The sequence below is a fragment of the Mesoplodon bidens genome, assembly GCF_964165515.1.
Source record: "Mesoplodon bidens genome assembly, chromosome: 3".
Taxonomy (NCBI): domain Eukaryota; kingdom Metazoa; phylum Chordata; class Mammalia; order Artiodactyla; family Ziphiidae; genus Mesoplodon; species Mesoplodon bidens.
The window spans coordinates 103,910,721-103,926,378 of record NC_138178.1 but is presented as its reverse complement, the minus strand read 5'-3'; the positions used below and the strand labels follow the sequence as shown (position 1 = coordinate 103,926,378).

Sequence of the window (15,658 nt, the reverse complement as noted above, 5' to 3'; positions counted from 1 at the left end):
ATTACATTGGCTTCTCAGAGCTCTTTGAGGATTGCTCTAGTTCTCCGCAGCCAGGAAGCCCTGTTACCCCAGGGGGAGATAGTCCCACTCCCCGGCCCACATCCTTGCATGCAAATGGGGGGCATATAGTGTAGTGGAATGAGCTGGCCACTGGCTGAGTGGCCTCAGTTTTCTCAATTGTAAGATGAAGATAATAAACCTACTCTGTCAGATTAAATTAGATGATGTATGTAAGAATGTCAGTGACCCTGTGACCCAGTTTTTTTGGTCTAGATTTCTGCCTTTTGTTAATGGGATGTTTTATCTCCTGTGTATTCAGTCTGCCTGCTGTACCAGTCGGCCAGCAGCACACATGCGGGCCCCCATGTGAACAGATTACTCTTTAGGGGTCAGGCGGTCTCGGCATCCCTGACGCTTGACCCTCTTGATTTGCGTGTAGTAGGTGCTTTTCAGTGAATGTCGGCTGGAGGAGTGAACAGAAGGTACAGCTCCAGATTCAGCTTGGCCGAGAAAGTCATTGCATCTCTTGGCTCTCAGGGTGTTGGGGGCTGAGGGCCACTGTGGGGCCTGGGCAGAGGGGAGGGCGGCTGCTCCAGCCGCTTGTGGACGCTCTAGGACTTCAGATCTCTTGAGAGCTTTGGCCACTGTCCTCGGGCAGCTTTTCCTGGTACTGGAAGACTTCGTGTCCTTGTAGCTAACGAGGTGGAACAGCCAGATGCTGGGCCGCCAACTGCCTTTTGCCCTTTGAACTTTCTACTTGGAAGCTAGTTGCCTCTTCCAAAGGGATTATCCATTTTAAGGTGGGGGTGAGGAAGCTTACATTTCTTTTTTTTATAATAAATTTATTTTATTTATTGTTTATTTTTGGCTGCGTTGGGTCTTCGTTGTGGTGCGCGGGCTTCTCATTGCGGTGGCTTCTCCTGTTGCAGAGCTCAGGCTCTAGGCTCACAGGCTTCAGTAGTTGTGGCATACGGGCTTCAGTAGTTGTGGTGTGCAGGCTTCAGTAGTCTTGGCACGTGAGCTCAGTAGTTGTGGCTCGCGGGCTTAGTTGCTCAGCGGCATGTGGGATCTTCCCTGACCAGAGCTCCTGTGTCCCCTGCATTGGCAGGCGGATTCTTAACCACTGTGCCACCAGGGAAGCCCAGGAAGCTTACATTTCATGTTCCACATTCACAGCAGCAAGGGGACTAGAGTCAGAGCGCTGAGGTCTTTCTGGTATGGGGTCAATGTGAACTTTGGAACAAACTCTTCACCAGCAGGGAGGGAGATGGAGCTCTGTGCTGGCCTGATCCCCAAAGCTTTTCAGGGGTTCACCCTTGGTCTCTTCCTTTTTCTATTCTCTTTCTCTCACAAGAGGCTAAGGGAACAGCCTAGAGGAAGCTGGGGAAGGAGCTAGGGGCAGTGGGTGCCAACCTCGGCTGACCATTGGAGTCACCTAGCGGGTTTAAAAAAAACACTTGGGACTTCCCTGGTGGCGCAGTTGATAAGACTCTGTGCTCCCAATGCAGGGGTTAGGGTTCAGTCCCTGGCCATGTGGGAACTAGATCCCACATGCATGCTGCAACTGAGGAGCCCACCTGCTGCAACTAAGACCCGGCACAACCAAATAAATAAATAAATAAACATTAAAAAAAAAATACTCCTGGCCCCTTCCTCTCCCTCTCTTTTCACCCAGCCAAATAACTCTGAACCACTGGCAGAAGAATGGAAATTAGCTTGGAGAACAAGACTTGAGGAAGCAGAAAGTTCCTGCTGAGGAGAACTGATGGGGGCCTTGGAAAGAGAGGTTCTCAATTGTCACCATGCTTTAGAATCACCCAGGGAACTTTTTTTTTTTTTTTTTTTTGCGGTACGCGGGCCTCTCACTATTGTGGCCTCTCCCGTTGTGGAGCACAGGCTCCGGACGCACAGACTCAGCGGCCATGGCTCACGGGCTCAGCCGCTCCGCGGCATGTGGGATCTTCCCGGACCGGGGCACGAACCCGCGTCCCCTGCATCGGCAGGCAGACTCTCCACCACTGCGCCACCAGGGAAGCCCCCGTGTGTCTTCTTGCCGGATGCTGTCACCCATGAAGCCTGAGTAAACGACATGGTTATTATGTAGCCTGAAAAGGTAAAAGTGTTTGAGGACCAGCTGCTATCTGGGAGATACAACAGCACCTAGGAAGGGTGGAAGAAATAATCAATCAAGGAATCAAGAAGAAAAAGTGATTTTTAAGATGTAGAGAGTATCCTAAACCAGCATTCAACAACAAAAAACAAAACAAGCAGTAAAGAAAACAAGGAAAAACTTGAAATGTCTGGCTTTAGGCAGAAGAGCTGAGGCTTTTTTGGAGAGCTTAAATCTGGTCCTTCTGAGGGAACAGCCTCGGTAGAGTATTCTGGAGACATCTGGCTATTCGTAGGCCTGAGCGTACCAGTTAAGGGGCTGGACTGCTCCCCAGCAGTGTGACTCTGACTATGCATAGACTAGCCTAATGCAGAGATGGGTGGTTTTTCTTGAGTAACATGTGACAGAGAGCTTGCTCACCTCAGTTAAGCCCACAGGCTGCTATACTTCTGCTGATTGCTGGGGGATGAATGATGTCACCAGTCAGAAGACACATGAGACGTGTCACTGGTGACTTTGAAGTTCACGATAGCAAATGGAGTGGCAGGTGGAATCTTCATCTCTTTGTCACTTGAAGTCTGTGTATGTGAAAGAAAAAAGAGAACACAGAACTAAGCCCTGGAATGTAAATGCTAGGATACCAGAGGATACACTCTGGTGAGGGATGGAGCAGATGTTATAGAGATTGGGAGAGATGCACTTAATGAAGCTTTAAACTGAAATTTTAGAGGAAGGGGAAAAATACACAGATAAAAGTATACATCTGGGTAGTTTGGAGGCTATGATGTATTATAGAGAAAGAAGAATAAAGTTGGAAAAATTGCTCAGTAATGCATTTGGAGAAGCTGGAAGATTGGGAGTGATGTTTTTGGACTCATCAACATTCAGTGAGGTTAATAAACACATTTGCTTTTTACATTTACTGTAAGGAGGAAACAATTTATTTGATTAGAATATGACAGTGACAGAGTATACCTTGTTTGGGCTTCCCTGGTGGTGCAGTGGTTGAGAATCTGCCTGCCAATGCAGGGGACACGGGTTCGAGCCCTGGTCCAGGAAGATCCCACATGCCGTGGAGCAACTAAGCCCGTGCACCACAACTACTGAGCCTGTGCTCTAGAGCCCACGAGCCACAACTACTGAAACCCGTGTACCTAGCGCCCGTGCTCCTCAACAAGAGAAGCCCGTGCACCGCAACAAAGAGTAGCCCCCGCTCGCCACAACTAAACAAAGCCCACGCGCAGCAGTGAAGACCCAACACAGCCAAAAAAAAAAAAAAAAAAGTATACCTTGTTCAAAAGTGATGGATTTGCTAGAAAAGCTGAGATTGATATAATATATCAAAGAGAGATGTACTTGTATGAGGATCTGCTATAATAAGGGATGCCTGCTCCCTCTGGGCAAGGTTACTTTTTGATTCTTTTGATTGCAGTGAGAGGGAAATTTCAGGACCAAGACACAGAGACCTGTCAAAGGATTTTACCTCCCCTTTCTCTCTTTCCCAACAAACATAATGGACAGTACTACCCAGTACTGCCTCCAGCTTTTTGCCTGCAGGAGGGCTGCTTTTCACAACTAAACAGGAGAAGTCTCTTCCTTCCTCATTACAGATACGTGGCCCATCTCTTAGAAAGGACACCAAGGCCCTGGCCTCTGTTAATCCCACCTGCTTACCTTGGGAAGAAGAATTATTACATAGTGCTATCAGAGGGCTCTCAGATACCAGTTAGAGATTTTTCCTGAAGATCTCCCATAGTAAAGTACATGGAAATAAACCCCCATCCTAAGGGAAGAAGCATGGTGAAGAGAACACGAAGATAAAAGCAAAAAGAAGTAGGAATGATGTAACTGTGGGCATTTACTGCACACTCTCAGATCAGAAGAATAAGTGTTTTGCTTTCCTCATAAAAATCATAAAATTTGTACAAAAGGGAAATATGGTAGCAATGGAAGCTTCAATTCCCTGAGCATCTTTTGCTAAAATCAGTTGCATTCTATTAGAAGCAGTACCTCTCTACATTAAAAAAAAATGGTTTATTATGGAAGATTTCAAACATATACAAAAGTAGAGCAAATTGCACAGTGAACTCCCAGGGTTCAAGCACCAGCATCAATGATTATCAACACTGTTTTATCAACATATATGCTCCAACCACCCCTTCCTCACCCACACTAGATTATTTAAATCAAATCCAAGACATCAAACCATTTAATCCATAAAGGCTTCAATATATGTCTCTAAAGGATAAGGATTTATTATTATTATTATTTGACATAACCAGGGGCAATGTGGAATCCTTATGAGGAAGTGATTATGTCTTCTCAGAGTTTATGTCCCAGAAAAAGAAATGCTGGATTTCCTCCAAAATGTACTCTAAATTTTAGGCAAAGAGATTGCAGAAAAGTTCAGGGCAAAGAATTACAATTTTACAGCCAGGGATTTAAAAACAGGAAAAAGACCAGGGGTGTCTTCAAAATGAAATTCTTTTTTTTTTTTTTTTAATATTTGTTTATTTATTTTGGCTGCACCAGGTCTTAGTTGTGGCATGCGGGCTCATAGTTGTGGCATGTGGACTTTTTTTTTTTTTTTAGTTGAAAAAATTTTTATTTCGGGTGGGTAACTTTAAAAAAAAATAAAAAGAAAAGAATATACAACAACCTGCACTGGAGTATGTTAAGGATTTTGATTTCCAAATGTATAATACCTTTCAAGAGAAAACACTGATTTCGTAAACAGTGTCCATGAAAACATACATTATGAAATGTTCTCATTCCCATATGACCCAGATACGCATGGTCTACCTCAATTCTCTTCTTTGAGGTGTTGGAGAGGCATAGTTCGTAGTGCACTGAGCTGCACTGTGGCTTGTCAGTCAGTGCTCGTGAAGACAGAATAAACAACACCTTGTCCAGACAGTAGGATTGACATGGAGCATGGCCAATGGTCCTTCCCAGTCATAATATTTAGTTCTTCCAGGTTAAAAAAATATCATTGTTCAAAAACTAAGAATAAACTAAGATAAACCACAGAAATGATTTCTGTAGTCTGGAGAAAAATTAAGAAAGAAGGTAATGTTCTTCAGTGATACTATGATGGTTTAAAAGTAAAGGTATTTAAAGCTCTTATACCAAGAAAAGAAGTCTTGGAAAACAGAGAAGTGAAGACAAATGAAAGATTCTGCAGTTTGGAGGACGTTTTACTTTGATGTAAGTGAACATTGTGTACCTAACAGGCACAGTGAGAAGTGATGTCCTTTTTTTTTTTTTTTAATTAATTAGTTAATTAATTTTTGGCTGCATTGGGTCTTTGTTGCTGTGCACGGGCTTTCTCTAGTTGCGGCGAGTGGGCTTCTCATTGTGGTGGCTTCTCTTGTTCTGAAGCACGGGCTCTAGGCGCATGGGCTTCAGTAGTTGTGGCACATGGGCTCAGTAGTTGTGGCGCACGGGCTTAGTTGCTCTGCGGCATGTGGGATCTTCCTGGAACAGGGATCGAACCCATGTCCCCTGTATTGGCAGGAGGATTCTTAACCACTGGGCCACCAGGGAAGTCCCAAGAAGTAATGTTCTTGACAAATCTTTTAGATTTTAAATCTCAGACACAGTGTATGTAGCAAATCCTACAATTTCTAGTGTTTCCACCTTTTAAAATTCAACAACAAAAGAAAGAAGAAGCTTAAGCTAGGATTTCCAAGAGTCAAGAACACCCTTTCAGGCCGCGGAAAGTCCTATCCTGGGTCTGTGGTGGCTGCTGGCATAGATAAGGCAGAGTCAGGATGAAATCCTTTATTCAGAACATGCGTTTCTAGTGTACCGTTTATTACCTTATCTCACTCATCACACTTCCTCATTAAGAGGATCATCTCAGCAACGAATATATAAAAGGACACACATTTTAGTGATGTAAGGCCTATGTTACTGATCACCACTCCTGGAAGACAAGAGTATCTTACCTGCAGCAAAGGCATCAGCTGCAAACACAGTGCTTGCTCATAGAGCAAGTTCAGTTCTGCACAACTGGAGAAGGAGAGTTTGGAGGTGTAGAGGTAATAGTGCACATGCCTGAATGTGGAACCATCTCTGTCAATGAACAGCCTCTGCCTTTCCGAAGAGGTCAACGCTGAAGCCTCCTTCCATAACAGGGAGCCTGGGAACTGAGCGAGTTTGCTTCTGGGAACTGAGAAATGCCAGCTCCCGATGTTGAAATGAAACAAATCCTCTGCTGACTCATGAGGCATACCAGGCTCCTCCATGGTCTAGGGTCCTGAGGCGGGTGGGCAGGAGCGTGACCCGGGCAATAACGGCCCCCGGAAGCGTGGTGGCACGCGGGGCCATGCGGACTTTTTAGTTGAGGCCTGCACGCGGGATCTAGTTCCCCGACCAGGGATCGAACCTGGGCCCCCTGCATTGGGAGTGTGGAGTCTTACCCACTGGACTACCAGGGAAGTCCCTTCAAGATGAAATTCTGATACAATAATTAATCTTATTTAGGAAGAACAGGAGAATCATCTGAAGAAAGTGATGTGATTGAACACATTGATTTTTTTTTAAACTAATTTTTTAAAATTTATTTATTTTTTAAGTTTTGGCTGTGTTGGGTCATCATTGCTACAGGGTTTCTCTAGTTGCAGTGAGCAGGGCTACTCTTCTTTGCAGTGTGCGGGCTTCTCTTTGTGGTGGCTTTTCTTGCTGTGGAGCAGGGGCTCTAAGCACGCGGGCTTCAGTAGTTGTGGCGCACGGGCTTAGTTGCTCCGTGGCATGTGAGGTCTTCCCAGACCAGGGCTCGAACCCGTGTCCCCTGCATTGGCAGGCAGATTCTTAACTACTGCACTACCAGGGAAGCCCCTAACACATTGATGATTTTTTTTTTTTTTTCGGTACGCGGGCCTCTCACTGCTGTGGCCTCTCCCATTGCGGAGCACAGGCTCCGGATGCGCAGGCTCAGTGGCCATGGCTCACGGGCCCAGCCGCTCCGCGGCATGTGGGATCTTCCCGGACCGGGGCACGAACCCGTGTCCCCTGCATCGGCAGGCGGACTCTCAACCACTGCGCCACCAGGGAAACCCCTAACACATTGATTTTTGATGAGCTCAGATTTTTAGAAACGATATGCAAGAGATGAGAGGTGACATAATCAAGACTAAATAAATAAAGGAGTGACCCTGCAAGGAGAGTGTCCAGAAGGTTAATGCCCAGCATAAACTAAGAACTGAAGAAGCGACTAAGGCCAACAAAATTTTCCGAGAGCAATGTTCAGAGTGAGAACAGCAGGGGCAAGGCTGGATGCTCTGGGGGCAGTTAGATCTATGATAATAGATGGTGGAAAGGAGAGGCCACAGTCCCACTTTTCCTCTAACTTTACCTGCAGAAGGATTGCTCCCCTAAGAAAGGGTTCAATAAAAACCCAACAGGCCGATAGATCTAGGCCAACAAAAAACAAGACCAAGAGAGTTGAGGAGATAGTAATAAAGCGTGTCATTGCTTTAAATGTTTTTAACTATCCACTTGCAAACAAATGGAAAGAATTTATAATTAGTTGAGATGACAGAATGACTACTAGGCATCTCCAGGACCTTGGAGAACAGGAAGGGTATAAAAAGGAAACTGTTGAGTGACTTATTAGTTTCCTATTGCTGCTGTAGCAAATTACAACCAATTTAGTGGTTTAAAACAACACAAATTTATTATTTCACAGTTCTGTAGGTCAGAAGTCTGAAAAGCCGGCTAACCGGGCTAACATCAAGGTGTCAGCATGGCCATGTTCCTTTCTGGAGGCTCTAGGGGAGAGTCCATTTTCTTGCCTTTTCTAGCTTCTAGGGGCTCATGGCCCCCTTCCATCTTCAAAGCCAGCAGTAGCTAGTCAAGTCTTTCTCACATCAAAAGTCTTTCACACTGACTCTTCTGTTTCTCAGGGCCACTGTGCCTACCACAAGTGATAACCTGGCTTTCCAAGAAAGAAAAGGAGGGACTTCCCTGGTGGCGCAGTGGTTAAGAATCCGCCTGCTAATGCAGGGGACAGGGGTTTGAGCCCTGGTCTGGGAAGATACCACATGCCGCAGAGCAACTAAGCCCATTTGCCACAACTACTGAGCCTGCGCCCTAGAGCCCGTGAGCCACAACTACTGAAGCCCACGTGCCTAGCGCCCATGCTCCACAACAAGAGAAGCCACCACAATGAGAAGCCCGCACACTGCAACGAAGAGTGGCCCCCGCTTGCCGCAACTAGAGAAAGCCCATGCACAGCAACGAAGATCCAACGCAGCCAAAAATCAATAAAGTAAATAAATAAATTAAAAAAAAAGAGAGGAGGTGGATTCTGAGCATTCTGCACTGGTAATCCGAGGTTGATTCCTCCCCAAATTCTAGGCTCATCTGTTAAACCTGGTTAGCAAAGTGTGAAGGGAAGAAAGGAGGATCTCTAGTAACCTGTATAGATTTGCTAAAAAGAAGCTAACCTCATTTTTTGTTCAATTTTAATTTTTTATTCAAGTGTAATATACAAAAGGAACTGTGCACATGTCATAAGTGTACAGCTTGATGAATTGTCAAACTGAACACACATGTGTAACCAGCATCCACATCAAAAAGGCAGCCCCCTGAACCTCTCCTGCGCTTCTCCCAGTCACTCCCCTGTGCCCCCCATGCACACGCTAAGGGAAATCGCTGTTCTGACTTCTAGTAGCATAGATTAATTTAGCCTGTTTTTATGTAAATGGATATAAAGGGTGTGTACTCTCTTGTGTTTGGCTTGTTCACTTAATACGTGTGTGACATTCAGCCATAATTTTGTCTGTAGCTGTAGATGGTTCATTCTCATTGCTGTTTAGTATTCCATTGTATTCATTTAGCCATTCTATCATTGATTGGCATTTGGGTTGTTTAAATTTTTGACTATTACAATGGTATAGCTATGAACATTCTAGCATAAATATGTACTAATTTCATTTGAATTATTATTTGATAGCATCGTTAGATTTCTAGAGCAGAGACGTGTATATACAGATTTCAGAGTGGTTCTTGGCAAACTCTTGTGATATTCTTGTTGACAAGGTAGAAAAAGATGGACTAGATAAAAAAAAATAGTTTGGTGGATTCCTGGTTGACGTCGTGGAATAATGACAGCAGAGAGGAAGATCTATAGTGATAGACTACAGGGCTCTGCCTATCCTAGTCAACATTTTTATAAGTGACTTCAGTGAAGATCCAGAAAGTTTGCTAATCAGATTTGCAGATTTCACAAAATTGAAGGCATTTGAACTAACTGATTAAAATGAAGGGGGAACTCCATTTCTGATAAATGGGAATGATGCCTAAAAATTCAGAGAGAAAAGTTACTAGGAATAAATGTAAAGCCCCATATTTGGGATTAAAAAAAAATCACTTTTAATAGGCCCAAACACAGGGAGAGGGAAAAGCTCATCAGTTTGGGAGAAAAAAAGGAGTTAACAGTTGACGAGTTCAAACTGAGACTCCATAGCCTGCAACAATATCTGGAGTTTTCTGTGTGGGTCTCAGTTTCCAGGGAGACACTGACAAAGTGCAATTAATACAGAGGAGTGAACTGGGCTGGTGAGTGGGAAACCATATTTATCACACAAGATGTTGAAGAAAATAGGTCTTTGGACTGAAGAGGGAAGACTCAAGGGGAACAGGATGTCAGCCTTTAATGATAAGAAGGGCTTATCATGATGTGCGAGAGGCTTCAGCTTGATGCTTTGTGGCTCCAGGGGAGAGGTCCAGGACAATTAGCTAGAAGTTGCGAAGGAGAAGTTTTTGGCGGGGTGGGAGGAAGAGCTATTGGTCTCTTTACAAACGGCATGAGTGGCCTAATAAATTGCTGAGGTTTTTACAGTCCCTGGGAATCTGAAGGAGAAAATGGCTTAAATAGCAGCCTAAGTTGTGTGTTATGTTGTATGTATTTAAAACTAATGGTGCTGGGAGAATTGTAGGCTGAATGTTCTTTTTCAGGGACTGTTTAGTTTGAACATCTAAACTAAATCTGGGCATCTGATCCTGAATGGGCCTGCAAGCTTTGTTCACTTCTGGATTAAGCCAGGCATCTGCTCTCCTTGCTTTTAGTTCTAGAGCTGACGCTGGGCCTTAGTGCTGGAACTAGCCTCCTCCTCCGGGGGCCCATGGAGGCTGGGTTTCATGACCATTCAGGAGCATCTCTTTAGATGATTATAGGAGTGACTTCTTCTCAGCTGCTTCTTCCTCCAAAGCAGGGGTCAAAGCAGGAATGGAGGTGCACCTGAGTCAATGGTCCGAGGTGATTTTCAGCCCATCTTTCTGTGGTCTTGGCCCAGTGTTGGGTGGAGATTGAATTGCACCTAGAGGTAGGAGGGTAGGGCATCTCTGTCCTTGAGGTTAACTTGCAGTTGCCTCCATATTATTCTAACCCCATGTCCTACCCCCACCCCCTTCCCTGCCTCTGAAGCAGGAGGTCAGGCTCCACTTCAAGAACAGAGCACTTGGCTAGGCTCTGGGGCCACCGGTCAGCTGTATCCGCTGGGGGTGGGGACAGAGAGCCCAGTCAGCACTGCTGCCTGCCATACCCATTTCCTGCTCCCACGGCCAAGAGGCCCTGGAGGAAGCTGAGCGCTGGGGAAGATGAGGGCCAGCGCTCTTTCCAGAGGATTCCCTTCTTCGTTCAAACCGAACCTCCTGTGCTCAATACGGAGAGCAGATCAGGGCAAGATGGTGGGTCAGTGGCTAAGAACAAGGGCTCAGGAGCGGGGGAGGAGGAAATACTGGTGGGTAAGAGGAAGGACACAGATGGATGGATATGGAAGTAGACTAGAGAAGCTGTAGGGATTAAAATGTAAACAATCCATGTATTTTCTTTTCAGAATTTGTTGTAGTAAAGGATAAGGAGTTGGCTCTTCCTTGGACAGAGCTGAGAACAGAAGCATGTGGCATGTGGCTACAGACTGACTCTGAACCAGAACCAGTCTCTTAATTCTCAAGCCTATCCCAGTTTAGTGTTGTCCCCCTGGTGACCCTGAGGGCTACCCATGATTTTTTTTTTAAATTAATTTATTTTTGGCTGCATTGGGTCTTCGTTGCTGTGCGCAGGCTTCTCATTTCGGTAGCTTCTCTTGTTGCAGAGCATGGGCTCTAGGCGCGTGGGCTTCAGTAGTTGTGGCACATGGGCTCAGTAGTTGTGGCTCGTGGGCTCTAGAGCACAGGTTCAGTAGTTGCGGTGCACGGGCTTAGTTGCTCTGTGGCATGTGGGATCTTCCCAGGCCAGGGCTCGAACCCGTGTCCCCTGCATTGGCAGGCGGATTCTTAACCACTGTGCCACCAGGGAAGTCCACCCATGAATTTTAATTAGGGGACCCCATTCCCTTGTGAATATGGTAGCTCCAGTTGTCCCAGATGCTTCTAATCCAACCTGGCTTGAGTTATATTAATTAGTAAGTCAGCAGCAGAGCCTGAGGGTGAGGGGTGGAGGTTACAGGATGGACAGAAGAGGCAGGAGGCAGAAGTCCAGTGGGGAGTACAGGATGGGTGACTGGCTGAGGAGGATCAGCAGATCTGAAAGATTTGCCCGTTTTATGGGATGCCTGTGGAGACTACATGCTTGTGTCTTTATTAACTTAACACTACGTTGGCCTGGAGTTATGGGTGCATTTTTGCCCAGCCCTGTGATAAGGTCTGGTTGTTCATTGGCTTGTTTATTAGGCAGAAAGGCAAGTGTTTGTTTGGGACAGGAATGCCCCCTTTCTGGAAGAGCGGAAAAGAACTCGGGCAGTAAGGGAGGGGGAGACAGAAGGTGAGACAGCTGTTCTGAGGGGCTGCTCTTTCCTGCCTCTCAGGATGAAGTAGCCTCTGGGCCAGAGTGTGATGAGACCAGGACACAACAAAACAGAAGGACTGGGGACACTGAGGGTCACACCACTGCCAGAACTGAGACAGGGAGTACTTGGGACTGAGTTGGTGGCCTGAAGCAGGCAAGCCCAGCACTTTCTCCTCTGGTAAGGCAGGCTGGCTCTGATCTTGTCTTCGCAGCCCTTGGGAGAAGGGCTGTTAAGCCCTCCTTCTAGTGCTCCAGTTGCTGAGCTGGGAAGGAGGGAGCAGTGAAATGATCCACTTTGCCACAGCAGGGAAGGTACTGGGTATGTGGCTGCCTGCTTGTTTAAGAGGTTGGTGGGGGATTGAGGAACATTCTGCTGAATTTCAGAATTGTTTCTTTTGATTTTCTTCCCCTCTTGAATTTCTTCTTCTGAAGCAGCAGATTATAGCTTTTTTGGGGGGTGGGGTAGTGGATTTCTCTGAGATTCTGGTGAAAGTTATCGACCCCTTTCTTAGAACAATGCATATTCTTTGGACATATGCACATAACACTTTACAAAGAATTTCAGGCCTGTGGAAGCCCTAGGTTAAGAACCCTGGCTCTAAGGGCAATCCATGAATTTTGCTGAAGCTCATCCAAGTAAAGGGATTGCCTCTACCCCAGGATAGAAAGACTTGAGGAATGTTTGTGGCTCTGACTTTTGCATTGTCCAGTCAGGAAAAATGCCCCATCCCCCTTCTGTAGGAACCTCAGTTCCAAGAGTCTTTCCAAGCATGAAAACAAGCAGCTGAGCTGGCCGGCAGTAGCAGGAAGTCTGGCCTCCAGCCTAATCCTGGCCACACATCCTGACCTGCTAGCCCAGACGTTGGATAAGTCACAACAGGACTCATCAAGGTTAACAGTAATCCCACAGCATCAGAGTGCTGGGTCCTGGAGCCCATATAAGGGGATACAGGGCTGGAGAGGGGGAGAGACCATGACTTTTCAGAGCCAACAGCTGGAACGCATCACTAATCCTGTTCCGCTACCAGGTGCCTCCTATTGCTGTGAGCACTTTTGTGTGTAAGCAAATCTAGTCGCTTTTATGTCTCTTGTATAAGTGCTGAGGGCGTGTGTGTGTGTGTGTGTGTGTGTGTCTGTGTGTGTGTTGCTGTGTACACAGGTGCTCAGCAAGTGCCTTTGAATGATAATGGTGAGGGCATTCTGGGCAGAGGTTCCCAACGAAGAGCAGGTCAGAGCCCAAACAGTTCTGTCTTTGGCCAAAGGGTCTATTTTGGTGACTGGTACTAGAAAAACTGCTTGGGGGTCTAGGGCCCTCTGGACGGTGGGGTCAGTCACCAATCAGTATTATTTTTCTTTCAGGTCTCTTAACCTTCATTAACTGTGCCTATGTCAAGTGGGGAACCCTGGTACAAGATGTTTTCACCTACGCAAAAGTATTGGCGCTGATCGCCGTCATCATCGCAGGCATTGTTAGACTTGGCCAGGGTAAGAAATGAGTGACAGCAACTCATGTTTGTTAAGCATTTTCCATACGCCATACTCCTCGAAGTGACCTCTGTGCATGATTTCATTTAATGGGTACTATTATTCCCATTTTGTTTATTTTTTTGGCCATGCCCCAAGGCTTGCAGGATCTTAGTTCCCCCACCGGGGTTGAACCCGTGCCCCCTGCCATGCAAGCAAGGAGTCCTAACCACTGGACCACCAGGGAAGTCCCTGAAGTCCCTAGCTTAAGTAGTGGAGCTGAAATCTGTACCCAGGCAGACTGAGCCCAAAGCCTGTCCTGTCACTTCTCTGCATGCTGCCTCCCAGAGGAGGTTGATCTGGGCAAAAAAGAGCCATATCCTGGGAGCCAGCTTTTGCAGATTGTCGAGCCCAATGCTGTAGCTCTGACTGTTCTCCCCTTGGGAGCGGACAAGGGCAGAAATGAACCTCTTGTACCCACTCCTCTCCCAGTTTCCAGGTGTGAACACCTACCCTGCAACTACTCTGTTGACTGGGCATACTGAGCCCTGCCCTTCCTCCACTCCGTATCAGCTGTCTGGGTTAGGAAGGGGGCAGACAGAACCGCGTCACCCCTGTTCTCCAGCCCTCTGCTCTGTCGTGGACCCTTACTCTAGAGAGCCACCGGGGTCCTTCCTGTCAAGATCCCTGCGCTCTGGCCCATTACTGTAGATGTCTCTCTTCTGCTCCCCATTCTTCCACTGGTACCCTTGCTGCCAAGGTGTTGTAAGCCACACACATTCTATTATCGTCACATTCTTCCTCTCCTTTACTGGATCACCTTGTAGTTGGGATGTAGGCCACTAATCCTTCTACCTTTCCATATTCTCTGGGTTCCAGGAGCCTCGACTCACTTTGAAAATTCCTTTGAGGGTTCATCATGTTCAGTGGGCAACATTGCTCTGGCACTGTACTCAGCTCTGTTCTCCTACTCGGGCTGGGATACCCTCAATTATGTCACCGAAGAGATCAAGAATCCTGAGAGGTAGGTACCTCACCATCAACTTTCCATGGCAATGATAGCCATCATTTTATTGAGCTCCTACTGTGTGCCAGACAGCATACCACAACTGGTTGATTTTATCAGTGTCATTTTAATAGACTGGAGGCCGGAGGCCCAGAGAAGTAACTTGTCCATGATCACAGTAGCAGAGCTAAGAGGTGAACTTTCTCATGTGTTAAAAAAATTTTCTTCTTCACAGGCCTTTACTCATTTGTTCATGCATTTCTGCATTAATCAAAGCAAGTTGTACCATGTGCTCGTGTATGCTTTTTTAAATTTTTAAAATTTTTTTGAAAAAACATTTTCCTTGAAAGATTTTCCACCCACCCTTATTCCCATATATATAACTTTAGGTCATAGACTACCAGAAACCTTCCTTTCCCTTCTGATCCCTTCCTTGTTTCTCAAATTCATACTGACTTTGAATTGTGGTATGGTTTGTTTCAGGACACCATTTTTACTCTGAATTGCCCTGTAGTCATGCAGAGTAAAAAGAACTCTGGGCAGGGAGTCAAAGGGCCTGGACCTGTCTTTCCACTGATTTGTTGGATGACCTTGAGGGAATCCCCTGCCATCTCTGCCTGCTCCTTGTCTGTAATTGAGGGGGTTGAATTATACGATCTCTAGAGCTTTTCCTGGCTCTTAAATTCAATGAGTCTAGGACCTAAGATTTGCCAGGGAGTGAGGTTTCTATAAAGTTCTAAGTCAAAATAATAATAATAGGGCTTCCCTGGTGGCGCAGTGGTTGGGGGTCCGCCTGCCGATGCAGGGGACACAGGTTCGTGCCCCGGTCCGGGAAGATCCCACATGCCGCGGAGCGGCTGGGCCCGTGAGCCATGGCCGCTGAGCCTGCGCGTCCGGAGCCTGTGCTCCGCAATGGGAGAGGCCACAACGGTGAGAGGCCCGCGTACCGCAAAAATAAATAAATAAATAAATAATAATAATAATAATAAACACCTTTTGGCTTTGAGAAACACAGTATTCCTGATACACATCTAGTGCTGCAACCCTGGGAACAGATAATAGCAGATCGAGGCCTGGGTGGTGCTTCCACCTACCGGACAGAAACTGAATGACTTGAATATTTGCCCCTCTCTCCTTTTTTTCCCCGTCTCACTGTGAAGAACGTTTATAAAGATCATGGCTTTATTGGGCCAGAGGGACCTTGAGAAGTCTTTATGTTTTTCTCTTGGCCTCTGGTTAGGATGGGACTCAAAGCTCTCAAACTGAGTAAGGGGGTGGGGTG

General features: G+C 46.3%; 1 protein-coding gene across 7 annotated transcripts in view; it reads left to right on the top strand.

Annotated features, from left to right (window-relative positions):
• Nucleotides 1–15,658, top strand: part of SLC7A7 (solute carrier family 7 member 7) — a 40,765-nt gene that overhangs the window by 21,491 nt on the left and 3,616 nt on the right. For all 7 annotated transcript variants that reach the window (XM_081227135.1, XM_081227131.1, XM_081227134.1 and 4 more), the window contains 2 exons: nt 13,266–13,391; nt 14,250–14,394. In XM_081227135.1, the coding sequence (XP_081083261.1) occupies nt 13,266–13,391; nt 14,250–14,394 (271 nt within the window). The remainder of the gene's footprint in view (nt 1–13,265; nt 13,392–14,249; nt 14,395–15,658) is intronic.